We start from the raw sequence: 20,673 nt of genomic DNA, 5'->3' as shown, positions 1-20,673 counted from the left end.
TGTCACATGTGATACATGTGACATGTGTCGTCATTTAAAATGTCAAATTCTTCAACTTCCATTCATGCGTTGTTCTCTTTGCAATACAAATATGATGTTATTTAACAGAAATATGATCTCTCTTAATCATTGCTATATTTTTAAGCAATGAAATAATATATATGCTAATATAAAAAAGATGTAAACAAGGGTTTCATACCTCTTGAGAGAGAGATATGTAAAGTGTCATTCGATATGTGAAACTTTAAATCTAACCTCTAACATGTAGCATACTTACATACATCGATATATTTTATATATGATTCTCCTGAAATCTGTATTGGTCGGCTATGGAGAATCAAGTTCATTCGGAATTAATTATGAAAGAGGAACGAGAAGAAGAGGAGATGAAGGAAGGTCGATGTTCTACCGAAAGCAACAAGAGCATCACACCTGATGCTTCGGCGATTGGAATAAGACCGAAGCCTCTAATCTGCAAACCGGAGAACGTGAGCATTGGATGCAAATCAGAACCGATCGAGAGAAAGTGGCAATGGGCCCCGGGAGCGTGGCAAGATGCGACCAGAACCAGCGCATTCCAACCATATAAGGTATTTTTTTATACTCAATTAAATTAGATAGGACATATCAATGTATATCAAATAATTAGGGGAGATTCATCTTTTATAAAATTGTTATGTATATGTGAACAGAATGAAATATTTATATTTTATCTGTAAATATACCTATCTGTTTCATATGTGTAGCCACCCACATTACTCACGAATCTGCAAAGAGGCAATACTCAGACCCAGATACATCAGCTCTATGTCGAAAACGATATCACGTTTCATACTTTGGCGGGTCAAGGGGAACTTACACCTGAACATATATGTTCAAGTATATAATTTATATAGTATCTTACATTTGCATAGTGTATAAATTTTTATAATTTTTGTATTGTGTATAGTTATTGAATATGTAACAGAATAATTTATCTTTGTATATTTAATGTTTTGCACAGATTCAGTAGATGCAACTGATGAAAAGGGCTTAACAGGATTGATGTGGGCCAGTGCTTATGGACAATTAGGTACCGCTAGGCAATTACTCAAGTGGAGTGCTAAAATAAATCGCCGTGGACCAAACGGAGAGACAAGTTTGCATCTGGCCGCTGCTTATGGTCATTATGATGTCGTTAAATTATTGTTAAATCATGGTGCTGATCCTAATGCATGCGATGAGGTATACATATAATATTTCAAAAATCAGTATCAAAATATATTTAAATATCAATAATTTCTATTCTCATATAGGAAGGTAATACACCACTAATCTATGGGTCATATTATGATCATCCACGTGTGTGTTATGAATTGTTAACAAAAGGTGCAGAAGTGACACATACTAATTTTTCGAATGTAAGTGCTTACAAGGCAGCTATAATGAATAATTCAATGAATGGTAAGCACCTTTATTCGTAAACACAAAAATTATTATATAAAAATATTTACTCTTGATTTATTTTCTGCAGCTAAAGCGGTTATTGAGAATCACTTGATACCACAAATTATAAATATGCCAACGGATGAATTGTAATAAAAAAATTAATTATTAAATATATACTTTAATATTTATAAATATTTGTACATGTGCAATATGTATTTTTAGAAATTGTAAATAGATTAAAAAATAGAAATAATTTCATGTGATTGCAAAAAAATTTTTATAATTGACATCTTTCTGACAAATATTGTGATAAAAAAAAAAATAATGCAAGTATTTATCTAGACAAGGTATATAAACTTACAAACAAGTAACAAAATTTGATATATTTGGTAATAATACAATCCCCTTTTCAGGCGCGCTATGTAATATACTAAACTAAAATATATATATAAAATAAAAAGTAAATATACGATAAATTTTCATCGTGAGTCCAATTTTTTTTTCTAATTAGAATATATCTTCTTTTTTACAAACATTCGACATTAGATAATTATTAAATTATATAATAAAAAATTGAGGCGTGTATGTAAATATACCAACGTATATACTCATCGATCATCAAGAAATGATTATGGCAATAAAATTAAAACTCAAATAGTAATCAATCTTGATTATTAATTGTAACATTACACGTCTCACTGTGTATGTGTGTGTGTGTGTGTGTGTTGTGTGAACTGTGCCTCTATTTCATATTCTCTTATATGCACAAATATTTTATCTATTCTTTCTGTCTTATACAACTTCATAATTATCAGTAAAGAATACAGTTTCTACTGAATATTTAACAGGGCTCTCGTCTTCTACAAGCAAAACTTCGCTAACCTGGAAAGTAAAATTAATACAATGATTGATATCAACATAAATTGTATATCTTTTATAACTTGTGTATTTTATACCTTGAGTTTGGCATACGGCGTTTTAGATGTAAACGAGATATGAAGTGGGAAGAAGTCTGCAGGTGTAGAAGAAGGAGCCGAAAATTCCATCGAGCCAGATTTTGTCGAAGCATCGATTACCGGTAAAGACCAAACTAACGTATTTCGTCGTGCCTCATGCGTATACTGTCCATCGCATTCGCTAACAATAGGATTGCATCCAATAGATAGAGGAATGTTTATCTGAACGTCGTTCAATTCAAGATCAGCCTGCTCCAATTCGTATTCGATATTCACATCGCAGCCACCCTCTCCGTTTTCAGAAGGCCAACAATTTACTAAATTATAAATGATTAATTAAAAATATGCATACTCTTGATTTTTACAAGCTTAAAAAAATTAATTTATATGTATAATTAATGAATCTTACTTGAAATTGGTAATGCTGTTTCATCTTGGGCTTGGAAACGCCATTTTAACACACCGACGTCAGTGTTTAGTGGAAATGGTTTTGTGGGTACTTTCAGTCCTATTTGTCCATGTGATCTGAATAATTCCTTATCAACATTTGGATGAGTTTGTAATTGAATGCCTCTTGTGTCCCTATTCTCAACTTGCACACGAATACGCCCCCATTTCTCGTCGGAGATGTGTAAAGTCACCAAACCGTGCAACTCGAAGTTTTGTAAACCTCCGTCCCGACCGACGCGTACGTTGAGTCTCTCTTCTTGCCTCAAATGAACCCTTTTGATGGAAATGTATTTGTTTAAATCAATTTTTATAAATACATATTTTAAGTTTTTCTTTTACACAATATCATGTAATGAAATTACATACAATTCTGTGTTCATTATTTGAGGAGTCACTGGCGCTATTTTCGTTCCAGGAGCTGCAAGAGGTCCTGATACGACATTTTCTCCCTCCTCCTTCAATTGATCAACAAAAGAATCCACATCGCGAGATTTGCCACCCAATTTCATTGCACCCGGTCCAGCATTGATTGGTTTTCTGATGATAAAAAAATCAAATACTATAGAAAATGATAATTTGTGTATACATAATTACAATTTAGTAAACTAGAATTGAATTGTACTGTTTGGGCTTATAGGAAGGTCTAATTGGTTCAGGCACAAAATTAGCTGTATCGCCAACAGCTGGAGTGGCTGGGGTGCTACCACTTCCGTATCCTCCACCAAATCCAGGACTTTTAATTCCTCCCTTCTTGTTAGCTTCCATCATTTTTTGCCTCTGTAATTCCTTAGCTTTCTCACGCATTTTATTTTTAGCTTCGCGTTCCTGTGTCATTCTGACTGCTTGATAAACCTTCTCCTCGTGCGAATCCATTTCCACAAAAGTTCTGATTTGTGCTAAATTAACATTCTCTCTATAGCCTAGTGCAACTATTTCATCAAATGCAAATATTAAGTAGAATGCATTTTCTGCTATTTCAAGTTCATCCATTGAGTTGCAATATTCTGGAATCTGTGAAGTTCAAATGTATTTTATACACATAACTCTCGCATAATAAAATTTGCTGACAATTTTTTGTGTTCATATTGAATTAATTAATTTACTTACCACTCTTGCAAAGAGCCTTAAAGTTTCCAGATCTTCCAAAATATTGCTGGCCTTAGTCGTGATAAGCAGCATATATATTTTCTCAAGGGGCTGATAAACATATCTGACAGATTCAGTTTCCACAAATGTATGCTGTTTACCCGAACTCATCAGTTTCGGAAATGCAGCGAGTAGGCCCTCTATTCTTGCCTTTGTCATTTCGACAAACTGTCGAGAAATTATGGCTAAAAATATAATTACGTAAGTTAATTGAGCAAAACAAATAAAATTTTTTAAAAATTATATTGACATATAAATTTAAGATGACAGAAAATTTTTATATGACCCTCGTTTATACAATCGACCATCTAATACTTTTTATTAATATTTTACTTATTTCTCAACAAATAGAGATTAAAGAAACGTCACGTATTATCATATGATTATCTCAATTTAGCTCCGGGCAATCTACTAACAAAACGAGACACGTATATCGCCTTCAGGATCATCGTCAAGGATTATTTTATTACTTACTCTTCCCGGCTTTGGTGCATATCGCAGCGGCGATGAGTACCTGAAAAAAAAAAAAGAAAGAGGTTCGAGTATTCCGTGAAGATTCGGCTCTGATACTTGTAGAATAATCGCGATTCGGCGATCCGCTGGCTAATGGATGACATCTGCGGACGATATCGCGGGCTTTGACAATCCGCCGAAGGCGGCAAGGATGCGCTTTCAGCAACGATTTTGATTTGCGACGATTTCGTAGATGAATGACGAGAAACGATTACTTACCATTCTAGCGAACTAATTTCGAAACGCCTTGCGAGATTAAAATCCAAGCGCGTACTCTCTCACATGGGAGAACCACCATCTATTCTCTCCACATCACATATACACAAATACACGAAAAAGGCGTACAGAGGGCGCGCTCTGCTGACGTGTGCCATGATGAAAGATTCGTCACGAGCTATGCGAATTTATGTAGTACGGAAACCACCAAGCGCATTTGCAAACTACGCCCAATTGGAATTTTTTTTTATATCACGTGTCCAATCGCATTGTCGATAGTACGGCGGAAGTGCGCATACTCGCGAGTCTCTTTCTAGTTGTCCTTTCTTGCATTTTCTATATTCAAGAAAAGAAACGGAATGCGGAAAGCGCGAATATAGAAGAAATAGTTTCATTTTGTTTGAATTATATTCCTTTATAAATACTAAATATATTGAATTACTCTTACACGTTGTAAAGAATCAAGAATTTATTATTTGGAAGATTTCGGAAAAACAGAGAAATGATGGACTCGTGGTATTTAAATAAAAGAGAAGAAAGCGCAAAAGCTTCTTGGTCTGACAAAAATTTTCATCACGGGAAAAAACTGGAAAGCATTCCAGGGGGTTGAAAGACACGACGTAAGTAGAAAATAAAATATTATTGCGACTTTTATTTCTTCTCGACTCTCTCGCATTTGACGCATCAATTCAGTCAGCGAGATCAAATTCCTATTCTTTTTTGTTTAAGTTTTATTCACGGTACTTGTAATATATTTCGTGTAATTCAGAGAACATTGTAATTTTCTCACATCACTACGCGATTTATCACGCGTACTTTATTCCATCGCGATAACATTGTTACATATACTCGCAAAATAAAAAGAAGATATAATAAATAATCCATTAATCTCAAAATCATACTAGCTATTAAATTATCTATTGTGTTAATTGATTGAGTTTTGGAATATTCAGAGAGAAATCTGCAATGTCAAAAATGTCAGAGGTAATTGGAAATTTCATGTGCGAAATCTCAATTTCGTGTTTCAGGAGTCTGTAATATCTGTAATGCTTTATTTTAGTTTGTAATATCTGCGGAAGCACGCGACAGAGGGCGACATTGAATAGAAATTTTATGTGCAGCCACGAAAGGGACAACCTCACATCGTTGAAAGCATTACAATGCTCGTCCGCATGTCAAACATCTCGGAAAAAGTAAGTAAAACACAAAACATATTATATTCTCTGTATAAATATATGAATGTTTTATATCTATAATTCTTCAAAAGTGCTGTGGTCTCATGTGTACAATTTCTCGTACGATTTATTTTATATCCGTAAATAAAGTACGAGAACGTTTGAAGAATACCTTGACAAATTATTTCTTCTTCAAATTAATAAATAATTTTATAGTATTTTTTAATTATTAATCTATTATTATATTCTTCTCAAAGCATCATTGAACCACTATAAAGATCTTTGATATTATATTATTATTATTATTATTATTATTATTATTTTTAATATTATTTTATATTATTTTTTCTTGGTTCAAATATAACGAATTTGAGTAAATGCACTTAATTGTAAAGCCTTATCATAGATCACGCATTAAAAATTAAAGATTGAAGTTTGACTAAATTAGAACAAAAGGAGCTAAAATTTTTTCCAACTTTTGATTAATCAAATTTCGATCTTCAATCTTAATTTTTAAATAGTTTCATACAGATTTTAGTGGGCGTCAAGTGCGCGCCAAATGCGCGCCAAATGCGCCTACGTTCAATTTTCTGTATTCGGTTGGTATTGAAAATCGAGAAAGAGGGCGTGCTTGTTGCGCCAAGTCAACCGACTTCGCTATTTAGTTGCAACGGAAAATTTGAATTCGCGCTCTTTTTGGGACTCGAGTTATATTAATCGGTGTATTGGGATGGACTAATTGTATTCTATTGGATTAAGTGTACAAGGAACTCTTGTATTACATCGTGTGCGTCGATGTAATTAACGATACGCGATATAAATTCGAGAGAAACGCGACAATAGCACGCGATCGGATCGTAGCAATCTGTATAAGGTTATGATCGTTATCAAATTTTGATCGATATATATCATCCACAGGAATTCTCCTGTCATCGATCTGGCGGAGACCAACATCGGCGGATCGTATCGGGATGAGTGAATTTATTCATCATGATGTTCACACGATCAGTCTTTTGAACTCTCGAAGAGAGAAGAGGCATCTTCGTGATTTTCGACGGAAGGATCACGATTCGAATTAATGCCAGTCTCGCGCTTGTTACGGCTATTACGATAGGGCTCGGAAAACATTGCGCTGGTGTGTTTCGTCAGGTACACGAGCGCGTATACACCACCGTTGGTTAATTTAGTGGTAGCCATTATCGCGCGCTCTCTCGCACGTTCGTCGACGTTCGTCTCGGATGCGACCAGCCGACGCGGAAGATGGACGACTCGTCGCGCGCGTTGTCATTATTACATCGCATCTATTGCGCTCGCGTTTCCGCTTGGTCGAGCTCGCGCTTCCGTTATTCCCGCTCTTCACCGCGGCTGGACTCCTTCCTCTCCCTTGTTGTGAACGATCCTTGGCTGCGAGGAATGGCAACCGTACATTATACTATCGTAATGAGCGATAAGAAATACTACATCTATGGGTAATTAAATTTTATTGCCAATTTTGTAAAAATGATTACATAAATGTTTCTCAATTTTTAATCTTCTTAAATTTATTTAATTATTTAATCTAAACATATTCTTTTATAATAAATTTTATATAATTTCAAATTATATTTTATATTTTATAAATTTAATTTGATATGGTAGATTTTTTTAATAGCAAATGATTTAAATTCCCCATTTAATAATCCCCATAAAGAATAATATATAAATATCTTTTATTATATAAATCAATTTTTATACTTGACCTTATAACATTATAAAACTCCCAACTCTTTTTTCTTTATAATATAATCATTTTTTTTCATGATTTTATTATAATAATTTTAATATTAATTTTAATATATTAATTTTTATTATCTTACTTATATTTAAAATGATTAATAATAAATTTATTAATTAATTTATATTTGAAGTTTCGAAGACGATTTTGAGTGAATGTATTTATTCAATAGAATTAATTTGAACAATTATATTTATATTCATCTTTATTCTCATTCTTTCTATTAATTAAAATCTTATATTAATAATAAATTAGATATATACCTAGAAAGACTGAAAGAGCAGGCAATTCAAAATGATTTTACGTGAGTCTCAAATTTTATCCAAAAGCAGAGTTTTATCGTGCCATGAATTACAAATTTTAACGCGTTCATGTTTCATAAAATTATTTAAATTTTAGATATATTTTTCAAATATATAATTTTTTCGGTTATTGTTAGTAGGATAATACATATGTGTGGAAAGCTAAAATCGAAAAATGTAAAAACGAAATTTGTCTTTAAGTTATTCCTACGGTGACCGGTTATTGAATGAACGTTTAAGAAAAATTCACATAGAGTTAATTAAGAAGATAAATATTATCGAGGAAAAAAATAGTGAGAAAAAAATTCGGCGCCTCGCGCTAAAATTTGATAACTATCAAGGAAAATTTTCTACAAGCAATTAATTAATGGCACTGCTCCTTTCCCGCGTCAGCACATCGTCATTATTATTATAACCGCTGTCAGCAACAGAAGCGGAGCGGTCGACGAGAGGCTTTTAGAGGGAAATTAAGCTCGGGGTAAACGGTTAACAAAGAAATTAATGTACGTATCGCACTTACACCGCCATCAAGCCATCCGAGCGGCGGGGTGACTGCAAAGGGGGCGAGGGGTAGTTGAAGGCGGTGATACGCCGGCTAACCCAATTAGCTTCTGGAGCTAATTTGCTTTACGTGCTTAGCACGACACTCTTTTGCGAGCGTAAGCAACAGCCATCTTGATAATACAAGTTGGGGGGATCAACCCCCTTTTTTTCAGGTTGCGGAGCACACGGATTAAAAGGAAGAATGCGCTGACGTCGATTTGTTGCGGTTCTCCGTCTTATAAAAGGTCAACTTGTCAACGTCGACGCCATGTGAACAACAATAAAAGCGGGATGACACGTGTGCGGAAATGTCAACTGATATTAATCAAGGTAAATTGGTTAATCAGCGGACGCGGCAATAGTGCAACGATTGGTGAGTGTATTATATATCACGCTTGAATTATTTTTCTCATTTGCACGCTTTTTTAACGAGAGGTAAACAAAATAATCACCTGCCCAGAAACTGTTAGTAGCTCGGCCATAATTTGCTGAATATGTCACGCTCGATCTTTAAATTTTTATATAACGGAATTCTTTAAATATATTACCGCTCGTTTTTTTTCTCGCGTTATCGGCGAGAAGATTGATTCTGTCTCTTTTTTTTATTTTTAAAAGGGGAATCCCTCTGTCCCTCCCATTTTCCCATAGAAAGCTTCAATACGTTATTTCACACAAAGCCTGGCGATTTGCCGACACTTTTGCTCGTGTATTCAATATTGAATTTTATGAAAATCGTATGAATTTGCATTTTTCGATGCCGCGAGAAAAAAGCGTCATTACTGATGCATTCGATGCGTATAACGCGAAGAATAAAAATTGAAATTTGTATTTTATACACGACGAGATTTTCTTTTTTTTTTTTTCAACGCCAGGTTTAACATTCCTGCGCGAAAAAATAGAGCGATACACATGCGGCAAATTTTCGCGTTACGTTATTGCAACGAGACGAGAGAGAACAAGTCTGTCGCGCGCCCTCAAAGCGATTACGAACGTCCTTCGCTTCGAATAGAGAGAGACGTCCGTTTCGTTATAAATATTACATTTTAGCTCCTTTGAGCTCGCGCCGCGCAATCCCGCGATAAGTTGGAAACTCGTAAGTCTATTTCTGCAATTACCCAGCGCGGTAGACCACGGTAGCCGCGCAGAAATTTCCGGGCGCGCGGTTTTGCAGGGAATGCCGACCGTGGGAGGGGGGAGGGGGGAGGGGAGGGATATTACAATTAGGTGTAATATCAACGCGAACGAAAGTTTCCAGAGAGCGAGATAATGCGAGAGTAATAATAAGCTTAGTCATGTTTCCATTATGCCGAAAATAACGGGATATTGACAGGAATCTTTACGATGTTGTCAAAATTAATGAAAGGTTTTTCCCCTCGCGCGTTTAACGAATCTCTCTTATAGATAGAGGCCGATCCGATCCTCTTGCGCGAGAATTACTTCGGCCCTCGTTTTTTCTAGGTAAAATTTCGATAAGAAAATCCGGTTCTCTTGCGATAATTCCGGAGAGCGGAATTAAAAAAAATGGTACAAAATCGCCGAAGATAAATTGGCGCGCACCGCGACGTCATACAGCGGTCCGTGCGGATGTACGATCGCGAAATCCGCGCTTTCAGATGCAAATGTAACGGAACGCAACTTCGTCGGGACAATCGCGCGCGACCACCGAGATTCATTGCTGTTTACCGCAATTTATTTTCAGAGACTTCCGCGCGCGCTCTCCCGGTCGGCACCAAACTCTATCCGAGAAGCGAATTAATACACGGAGAGATTCTCGATGTTGCTTGTCTTATTATACCGACGTGTTGTTTACGGACGCGCGTCTTTCGTGATGGCTCGAAAAATTGTTGTTATTAACTTTATGCCGTTGCCGATAGATGCATGAATTCACTCGGGTCTCGCGGCAATCGTGAAAAATATGTTTACTGTTGTATCGTCAAATCAATAATCGTTGCGTCAATAATGCAGGTGCATCCATTTATTTTTTCTGAGAGTTTCCTGTTTATTGTATGATATACAAACTATTATTATTAGCTTATATCTCTGCTTCAAAGTTTCTATAATTTATTATTATTACAAGTGTTATGGAGATGAGATATAATTGTTAGGAATATTAATATTATTCACATATAATTAGCGCAAGGAAATTAATTATTAATTGCTCAGAAAGAAATTAAATGTCACGTAGTGGTACACGATGCGACTTTTTTAATTAAATGTCTCGACGGTTTCTTGCTAAAAATATATTTTTCTCTCTCTTTCTCTCTCTCTTCCTCTTTTGATCAAGTAATTAAACTATACAGACCATTTACGAAAATTGGACGAAATATAATTTTACGTTTTACAATATTAATATAAAAAATTTTGCTTTTTTTTTATAAAGAAGCTTGTCTTTATTTCTTTGTTTTGGATGATTTTTTAGATTTTTTTATTTGATATCTTGAATGTATATGTAATACAATTTACATATAAGGTTTAATGTAATTTAATTTAATTTGCGAAAAGGGCACTGGCACGATTTAAGCAGAGCGGTTTGCAGCAGTTTTATTATTCCTCTTTTTTGTTAAAAGAGGTCTGCGTACAAATTTATTTAGCTTGACATGCTTTATGAAGGCTGTAAACAAGACCGGTTGAGATAGATTTTCGAGCGATACGGGCAAAGCTGGGGATACGTAATCTTATTAAATGGATTACCGCTGATGTGGGTCAGCAGTTTGGACAAGGCCGGCGAAAGACGGGAATTTGAAGGAAACGCGGACTTTGCTGTAGTTGTTTATGTATTTTGCCGTGAATGAAAAGACTTAACTAGTCTAATGCCGATATCTCTAATGTGTTTATCCCGCGGCGATCATTAAGTTAAGCCCTCCCCCCCTCTCTCGTTCGCACTTCCCTAATGCCCTAAAAGATGCCTGGATAAATTAATGCTCCCTGCGTATACGATCGTTCGGTTATCAAGGTCTCTTGCAAAGAGAGATGATCCTTCCGGTGTGCGTGGGATTTCTAGCGGAAGGGATAAATCTCTCCACCATCTTGTCCCGGTCCATCGTCTGTCCGGATTTGATTAATTAAAGGTCGCGCGAGACGATCAATCGCCTCGCGGGGACAATGGCGGATCAGGCGGATGCGTGCGCTCGCTCATTGACTGATGATTCGAAGTCGTGACCGAGTTCGCGTTTCGATTCGGCGCGCGAATTCCGGGCCGATCCTCCTAGATTCTCTCTCCCTCTTCCCTGTCGTGAACAATGAACAGCTTTTTGTGATTAACGAGCGACAATCTAACGAGGGTGCCCGTGTTTCCCTGTTATACTGTTCTTCAAGCTTCCCCGGTCGATTGTTTCACTTGATTAAAGCCGCATAATCAAGCCGTTGGTATGAAATCGTAGACGGCGGTCGTACGGTGCGATATTTCGCGCAAAAAGTTTGCCCGTGGTTGCGACATTCAATTTGGGAGGCAAAGATTGCATTTAGATTTTTAATTAAACGCGAAATACCAAAACATAAATCAAGTTAATTGCCTTATTTAACGTTTAAATTTTCTTTTTAAATCCGTAATACTAATTAGTTTCTTTTAATTTTGCAAACACTTCGAAAATTTATCGCCATAAATGTTACGTTGTTGAAAATTTTTTAGTTTAAACAATTGTACTCGATCCTTTCTCATTTTTCGTTACATCGTTAATTTTTTCGCGTTTCAAGCTTCGATTATTTTTTATCGCTTCTTCGACTTATCCGAGGGTTTAAAAGAGAGTCCTTCTTTTCGGCCTGCTTTCCCTCTCGTGTAAGGAGCCTAATCGCGGTATCCCGGTCAGCGATGGGCGGCTTCTTTCAGTCGAGTTGCAGTTCTTCTACTTTGCTAAGCGAGAGTTCGCGCCATTTGTCGGATCGTCCATTCATCTGTCCGTCGGTGGTCGGTCGGTCGGTCGGTCGGTGGGTTCTCGTCGAAGCGAGATGCAACTCGCAACAAACGTGCTCTCTGTCCTTCAGAGCGACGAATGAAGAGAAAGAGAGAGAGAGAGAGAGAGAGAGATGGAATGCCCGAGAGGGAAGAGGGAACAGAGAGAGCCCGGGAGCTCTATCGACCGACTTCTCTCATCCAGCATCCCAGCTACGGAGCCGTAGGTAGTAGTTGCAGCTGAAATCTCCTCCTCCTCCTCCTACCACTTTGCGACTCTCCCTCTCTCTCTCTCTTTCTCTCTCTCTCTCTCTCTCTCTCTCTCTCTTTCTTTCCCTGTCTCTCTCCCTCATTCTATCTCGCTATCCCCATTCCATCTACCATCCCGTGTCTCTCTCTCTCACTCTCGCTCGCGTTCGGGAAGAGGCAGCTCTCGCTTCAGCCACAGCGAACTCTTGACATTTCGCCGTGCCAGTGCACCAGTTCCCTATCCCAGCGAAAGCCCAGATGTCCTCTAAGGCTTGTTAATGTGCGCTGATTGCCAACATCGTACCTCGTCGTTCTCATCGAGCGTGAAGGAGGAAAAGGGGGAAAGGACCTAGGGGGGGGAGAGGGGCGGCAGGGGGAAGAGAAAAGAGGCCGAAAAAAGTCAAGAGAGATGAATTTAGATAGAAAGATAGAGACGCGCGTAATACACGTCAAAGGGCACGTGGAATCGCGGACATTTATCTAAAAATTTTTGCAAGATATAAAATAATAAACTGAACATGTGTGCGACATTTATTTTCTCGGCGAGATTTGCCCCGCGTCCTCTATTTCCCCTCGTCCGTCCCTTCCGCTCGAGCGAATTGATCTCTGACCCAAAAACTTTACGCGCCGTAAAAAGAGATTCTTCGTCCAGAGAAATTGGAAAACGATTTGAGGCGGCGACTTTTCCGACTCGGTCCGATAAGACGACGACTCCGCCGCACGATAGAGCGGCGATACATTACAGGGCGGGGTGAATCCTCGAGAGGTGAAAGGGAGGCCCGTCGGAAGTCTTACGGCAAAGGCGAAGGGGAATGGTCGATGGATGATGTTTCCGTGCCGGAAGTTACATTATTTTATTCATGCGGTGCCATGTCGGGATTGGCGCAAACACCGTGCGCCGAGGCACGGCCAATTTCCATATGCAAAACATCGCTCTGACATCGAACAAAGTCGGAATCGCGCGGATTCGTCTTGTAGTTTCAGTTCGATTCGGTTGCTACGGTTGATTCGTAGCTGCGGAATGGCTGCCGAACACGTACTTTTTCCAATAATATCGGAAGATGGAATCGCGCGCTACTGGCCTTTAACCTTCTCTTTCCGCGACACTCTTCGTTAAAAATATTCCTCTTTATTATGATGAAATTATAAATCTTAGAAAATATAAAATCGATCGAAACTCTATTTCTTCTTAGGAAGCATTTAATCAATCGATTGACTTTAAACATTAATTAATCTCATCTCTTTGGAAAAGAGAAAAAGAGATAGATCGACTCATCGATCGATTAAACGATGATTAAAATAATAAAATTATTTTTTTATCATTTTATTATTTTCCTCTCTATCTCTGTCGGCAGATCTTAAAAAATTAAATTAACATCTTTTTTGTGTCGCGTGATTTTCATTTCGCGACATGCTCGTCGTGATGATAAAGCAGACGATAGTCTGATGAAAAGGCGAAGATGGAAATCGATGCGAAACGATGGAGCGTTTCTAGGACATTCCGCGCGAAATCACCGGAAGATCGGCGCTTTTTCCGCAATTTCATCAGTTCTGTTCACGTGCGAACGACGACGTCGCGCCGGTCGCGGAGCAGCAATTTCCATTGCATATTCAGGGGCCTAAATGCTCTGTCGTTGCCAGCAGTCGCAAAGTTATTACGGCCGACATTCTCCGCGCAAACGAGATAGACGGGAGGAAGGTGCGAGCGGCAAGGGAGAGGGGAATGGGAAAAGTCCGCGCGACGGATTAATTTTCTCTCGCTTTTTCTCGATGTCTTTTACGCGCTTTTTTTATTCAACTCGATGAATTATATACCGTAACGTATATACTCTTTGCGAGAAGCAATTCGCGAGAAAGAGATTAGACTCGAGCAGCAAACTTTGTCACGCGATGAACAAATAAATGTCTTTTCATAGTAAAAGAAAGAAGTCTAGTCTTACGAAATATTTGATGTTTCTTTACTTGAGCTTAATATTTGACATACGTCAACTAACAATAAGTAGCAAGTACTCATCGTGTCAACACACCGAGTCAAAAGCAACTCGAACCTCTTGGTAATAATACGAGATAATTTCGCAAAATAACGTTACACCAAGTTTCTCGACTCGCGAAACAGGAGCGAAACAGGAAAGTAGGTTGCGAGTCCCGACTGGAACGCCTTGTTATAATTCTCACGTGGTTCGCCGGATTTCGGCTCATCACGTAAAACGATATTACATTATCTTCGGACATGCTCGCAGCGCTCTATATTCGTCCTGTAACGATCGGAGGAAGGGAAACTCCGTAATGGCGGCACACGATCCGTATGCATAACATTCGACGTCGGTCTATGTACTTTGTAGACTGAATATATGTAATCTTCCTCATGGAGAGCCCGACGTACCTTGGTAATCCGATGATCGTCTGCGCTACACAATTCAAGCTCGTGGCCACGATTTGTGCCGTTATCGATCGGCAACCATAGGCACGTAACAGGCATAGGTATCTTTATGAAACTACAGCGTTCTTCACTGCGGAATCTCTTCTGTACATAAAATTGCACAAGTTTTATACATTAATATTAATATTATATTATTAATTATAAATATTATTAATATTATATTATCATTATATTATCGCTAAAAGATCGCGATGAAGAAAACAAAACTTACTTGAAAAAAAAAAGAAAAAAAAAAAATACTTGACGAGTAAAAATTGAGAAAAGCGTCGTTGAAAACCGATTTACCGTCATATTTTCAGCGTAATCTCCTCATTTGAAATTGTGAGTGAAATTGCTAGTATAAATATTACATTCTGTCCTCGGCGTACACGCAGTCACGTAACATAGTGACTTTTATTCTTTACACACTGAAACCACAAAAATTCAGTTTTGCGCGTTCCGTAAAAAGCTTATACCTTTTGTTATACGTAGTTGCTATTGTCGAGAGCTTTTAACTGCAGCATGTAAAAACTTGTTTTAAAATCAACAACCAATATAACACGAACTGTACTATTTATAACACATTTATAACACATACTGGGATTAGATATATTTATTATTTTGATATTAATAAAAAAAATCAATAATAAAATAAAAATATTACAAATTAAAATGGCGAGAAGTTTTAATTGATTATTCATTCAAACTGTAAGTATTTTTATTGAAAAAATTTCCAACTATTGCTGAATGTATTACGAGAATACATTGGAAAAATATATTTAAAATGCAATAATTAAAATTATTAATTGGAATAATTTTAAAAGAATATATTAAATTTATATTTAATTGAAATATATAATATGATAAAAAACTTTGAAAAAAATTTGCATTGATTTGAGATATTGTATCTTATATTTCGTGTGATGTCTATTGTAAATATTATTTCAAATGTGTATGAAAAATAATTTAAGGAATGTCAAACGCTTATTTATTTTAAAAATAGCGAGTTTATTTTTAATGTTAAATTAAAAAAAAAATAAATAAAATAAATAAAATAAAAATTAATAGAAACGGATTTATAAGAGATGTAAGAGAGAAATATAAATGCGTATACATTTTCACGAAAACAAAATTCAATTATTTTACCGTTCATATGACAAGAGAAATAATTATTTTATCGATTATTTGTAGTCTTTAAGCAGAAATACAAATTTTTGAAATAATTTTTAATTCATAAAATTAACTAATACAATTTTAGATGAGATTTTAATTAATATATAATTATTATTTTACAGTGAAAAATAACATAAATATTTTTATCTTTTATTTTAAATAATATTTTTTTTACTTAATTTCTGTTATCATTCACAGAGTAGAGATAAAAATAATATTTATATGATGTGCCATTTTCTTTCGTTTACCACTTGAGCAAAATTTAATTTATAATATAAAATTTTAACTTATGTATTTGTCGATGGAATTAATGATAAATTATTGTACTCTAACGTGTTCTAAAGCACAACCGTCATTAATTTTCTTCGGTCATTCCTCGTCATTAATCTACTATAGATGGAGTTTTGTAAAGATTCGTTGTAAAGGTCACACTTGCAGGCCACGCTCCATTCTGTCGAGCTTGATCGTTCGGAAGCAGTAGCGATTATAATTTTCGCGGCGGGATGTCGTGCAATTTATAAACGCGCCGGTGCATCGGTTCTCACGTAAATCTGCCGACACGAACGGCAGCAACTCATTAGCATTCTCAGCGACGGCGTCGAGCCGGGGCTAGGCGGGGCCCCGAATAAATTCACCGCTCAGGTACTTCGCTTCGATTCTACCTCCCTTTTGTCACCACCACACCCGTGGATGCGGGAGGGAGAAAAGCTGTGTAACGGCGGGGGAGGGGGGGGTGTAACGGGAATGGCCTGCGATGGCGTTCCCTCGCTTTTGTTGCGTCCGCAGGATGCGTTCGAATTCCATCTCGATATCGGGGAAATTACGGCAACATCTCGCGTATATTCATCTCCGTTTTCTGGATTCCGGAGCGTAAACCATTACCGGCATTGATTTGGCGGAATAATATCTTATTAATTTGCAAATACAAATTTATTTCCCATTTGAATCACCTCCCATTTCGCATCATCGTGTTGTACATCGCGTTATATTGTCGACGTGACAATGATTTATTACGATTTGGAGTAGAATTTAATTTCGCTGCTATTCAACGAGTATAATTATTGTATTACAACGTTGCGTCATGAAAGATTTCATCGCAATTACGCTTTCATTTGATTATCAATGGCATCTCTCGCAAACAAACAACTGTAAAAGTAGTACGGAAATCTCGCCTTTAATTATGAATTCTCGCTTATTTGTATTTTGCAAAAGGTTAAATAACGAAATATACTCTTTTATTTAACTTGTGTTATGTTTCGTATCGAGTTGCGAATCTTCTCGAGTTTTACGAGCTAGGCTCTCTCTCGTCTATTTTATTTTTGTTTTCTTAATCGCAGGTTTCCTTCCTCCACGGGAGAACTTTTATTAACGATCCTAATAAGAGGCGAGCGACGGAATTCGTTTAAAGAAAAGCACGAAGGACGAAGTAACTAGATAATGCGCTTTATTACTTTATATTTGCTAAAGTTTCTCTCTTCCGACCTTTATAATATTCGCATTAATTAATCGGAGATCCGGCTCTTTCGCAGCGTTTATTGCAAAATTACGAAATGTCGCTACGAGAATAATAATTATTTTGCGAAATGGGCCGATGCAAGAGTATTTTCGACATGTTCGCGTGACGAATTTACATTTCGATTGTTATCGTTCGGCGATAACAATCGGAGCTGACCGTTATTAATTCGGCCCGTTCGATATAACGGGAATTGCATCTGGCTCCTCCGTTTTACGCGATCGCACGCGTTTTGTACGCTCGTTCGTGTCCTCGACTTCATTTGCATGAAACACCCTCTCGCGATGGTATGTATGTATGTATGTATGTTCATGCCAGGTGCCGGGGGTCGAATTGCAAAAATTACATTTTTATCATGGCGACGCAGTGTACGCGCGCGAAATGTCGCGACAGAGATAAAGAGAGGGATCTCAAAAATTATATATTTCTAGAAAATAAAATATTATAAAACCTAATGTAAATCAAATCTTGAAGCATATTCTGTCGAGATGTAACAGAAGATTAAAGTAATATTTTCATGAGAAATTCTTTTACCAAATATATACGGCGACAAAAATTATTCTGTTCTTTTTTTTCGTGGTTTTTTAGAAGATAAAAATCAAGTTATCGAATACGAAACATTCTTTTGAACATTTTCTCTGCGACATTATATAACCGGAGCTCGTTGTGATGATTGCCTAAAGAAAAATTCGCGCCACAAAAGATAATCTTTTTTTTTTTCTAATAATCTATTATTGCCGAGATACGCGACGGGAGAGATTTAACGCGAAATGTTATGTCAACGGATACGCGTAACGAAAAAGGGTTTCCGTGGCGAAAGGAAACCCCCGGGCGGGATTCTGATACGGTCGTTGTAAATTGTAACAGTCACGCTTCCGCGATCCTATTCAAGGTCCCGGTACCGTAAACGATTAAGATCCCGCTCGCTCGTTGGTGCGACGACGACGACGTGTGTGGGTACGGCTTTGTGAACTTTCGGGGAAAGTGGAGAGGAGCGGAATCGAGAAAAAGATATCCCATTGAATGTGCACGTACGTACATGTGGCGCGGACAAGTGCGAGGGTGCGAAAGACTTATATACAATAATATAATAATATCGAAAGACGTGAGATTGGGAGAAAGAAGGTGGAGCAGGAGTATGGAGGAGAGAAAGAGAGACAGGGATTGAATGGGGTTGAAAAGTAAGCAGAGGGTGCTGCTGCGTTACCTTCCTGTCGGGAATGGGGAGAGAGAGAGAGCTAGGTCAGGGCAAAACAACGTTAAATCCGCACTGCCAGCCCCGGGGCGCAATTTCCGCCAACCAGGACCCGAGGACGACACCCGCCACAGTTCTTTGGATCATCCATCTTCGTTGCGAGAAATAATCTATGCGATATTATCGGCACTCCATGGCTTTTATATCGGTTCTGTCTTTACATAAACGATACGAGTATGCGATTAACGATGCCATTATAAAATAATATAATTCTGTTGACGCCTGATGTTGATTAATTCTGACCATCTCTCTCCAATTGTAGGAAAAATTAAAATTAAAATTAAAATTAATCTGTGCAATCGGTACTTTTAATATTTTTTTTTTTTTTTTGAATTTTTAATATTTAAGCCGCATAATTTTAATATTTAATATTTAACAAAATTATTATACAATTATAATTATTGCTTTAAAGATTTGTTGAAGAATACATTTTTCGTCACTGAAAGATTTCTCGTAATCTCGAATGTCGTCAGAGAATGTTGTTATACTGCGCCGCGGAATTAACGTTTTCTGCAGAGTGAAACAACAGAACCGACACACGGTGAATATATTGCCGCGAATTGTGCCGAGTACGGTACTAGAATTTTTACGGCCGCGGAGGAATTACGAGTGGTGTGCATGAAGAGAATATTCATCTCTTCACGTTGCGCCGTGTGACTTTTTCCCTTCGCGGCTAACGGGCGAGAGAACGAACGTATTCCGTTTTCCGTTCCCATCGGCCGTCGAATCGCCGTCCTCTTTTTCTCTCTCTCTCTCTCTCTCTCTCTCTCTCTCTCTCTCTCCTTTTCTCTCGCGCGTACCTCGTAATATTGATCTTCTCGGGTTCGTGAAATTGGTAGGTGCTACATGGTCACACGACGGTTCGTATCGCGCGATAGAAATTCGAGTAAGCGCGCATCGACAAACGGCGCGGGCTCATTAATCTCTCTTGTTATATTCAAAACAAATATTCTGCAAAATACCGATCTTCATTAGGTAATTACACGGGATTACGTTAAAATTAATATCGCGCACGGATAACTTTGATGCAAAGTGTTGTCTCGATTCTTTCGACTGAAGAAAATAATTGGTCCTTGATATCGATTATAAAAAAATGTATAATAAAATAAAATGTTTATTTTATCTTGCATTCGATCGCGTCGGTCTGTACCGTGTGTACATGTGTATATGAGTGTGTGTATGTGTGTGTGACACCTGCTCCATCATTCTCTCCGTTACAATTGCTGACGCAGATCGGTAATTGAGACGGTCGCGGAGTAATTGCATTTACTGCACCGCCATCGTGGCGTCGGACACGTACCGAGAGCGTCTTCTTCATACAATATCAATGAATGTGTTCTCGTTACTGGAGAAATATATACGCGTCGGAACAGATCGGCGAACAATCGGCCCGACTTTGCGGATGGATATGTGAGAGAATGGACCTTCTTGCGTCTTTATCTCGTTCAAAAATCAATAGCATATCCGCGAACGGAGAATTTCATGTCACGAGACCGTCTATCGTTTCTGATTTTCTCATCGAAATATATTAATATTTTATATTAATATTATAATTACAGCCCGCTTGTGCCTTTGCATATCAAATATTGAAAGGGAGTAAAGAGAAAAAAATATTGTAAAATAATATAGCGATTTTCGAAAGTTGTTTATAACTTGTAAGTTATTAAATGTG

General features: G+C 37.3%; 3 protein-coding genes across 3 annotated transcripts in view; 2 read left to right on the top strand and 1 right to left on the bottom strand.

Annotated features, from left to right (window-relative positions):
• The first annotated feature begins 42 nt into the window (after positions 1-42).
• LOC126859154 (DNA-binding protein RFXANK) lies at positions 43-1,681 on the top strand. The gene is made up of 5 exons (XM_050610187.1): positions 43-590; positions 747-879; positions 1,004-1,224; positions 1,296-1,443; positions 1,514-1,681. The coding sequence occupies exons 1-5, from the start codon at positions 330-332 to the stop codon at positions 1,576-1,578; spliced, it is 828 nt and encodes a 275-aa protein (XP_050466144.1). The 5' UTR covers positions 43-329; the 3' UTR covers positions 1,579-1,681.
• Positions 1,682-1,796: 115 nt separating this feature from the next.
• Positions 1,797-4,855, bottom strand: LOC126858759 (coatomer subunit delta). Its single transcript, XM_050609299.1, has 8 exons — positions 4,713-4,855; positions 4,455-4,494; positions 3,942-4,165; positions 3,457-3,845; positions 3,201-3,371; positions 2,794-3,107; positions 2,385-2,701; positions 1,797-2,310 (listed from the first exon to the last, which is right to left on the bottom strand). The coding sequence occupies exons 1-8, from the start codon at positions 4,713-4,715 to the stop codon at positions 2,221-2,223; spliced, it is 1,548 nt and encodes a 515-aa protein (XP_050465256.1). The 5' UTR covers positions 4,716-4,855; the 3' UTR covers positions 1,797-2,220.
• Positions 4,856-5,789: 934 nt separating this feature from the next.
• LOC126858795 (protein Tob1-like) overlaps positions 5,790-20,673 on the top strand; it is a 172,371-nt gene continuing 157,487 nt past the window's right edge. Inside the window, exons 1-2 of the mRNA XM_050609411.1 lie at positions 5,790-5,902; positions 8,677-8,876. The gene's annotated coding sequence lies outside the window, so the exon portion shown is untranslated. The remainder of the gene's footprint in view (positions 5,903-8,676; positions 8,877-20,673) is intronic.

The sequence above is a fragment of the Cataglyphis hispanica genome, chromosome 1 (genome assembly GCF_021464435.1).
Source record: "Cataglyphis hispanica isolate Lineage 1 chromosome 1, ULB_Chis1_1.0, whole genome shotgun sequence".
NCBI lineage: Eukaryota > Metazoa > Arthropoda > Insecta > Hymenoptera > Formicidae > Cataglyphis > Cataglyphis hispanica.
This window is presented reverse-complemented; position numbering and strand designations above follow the sequence as displayed.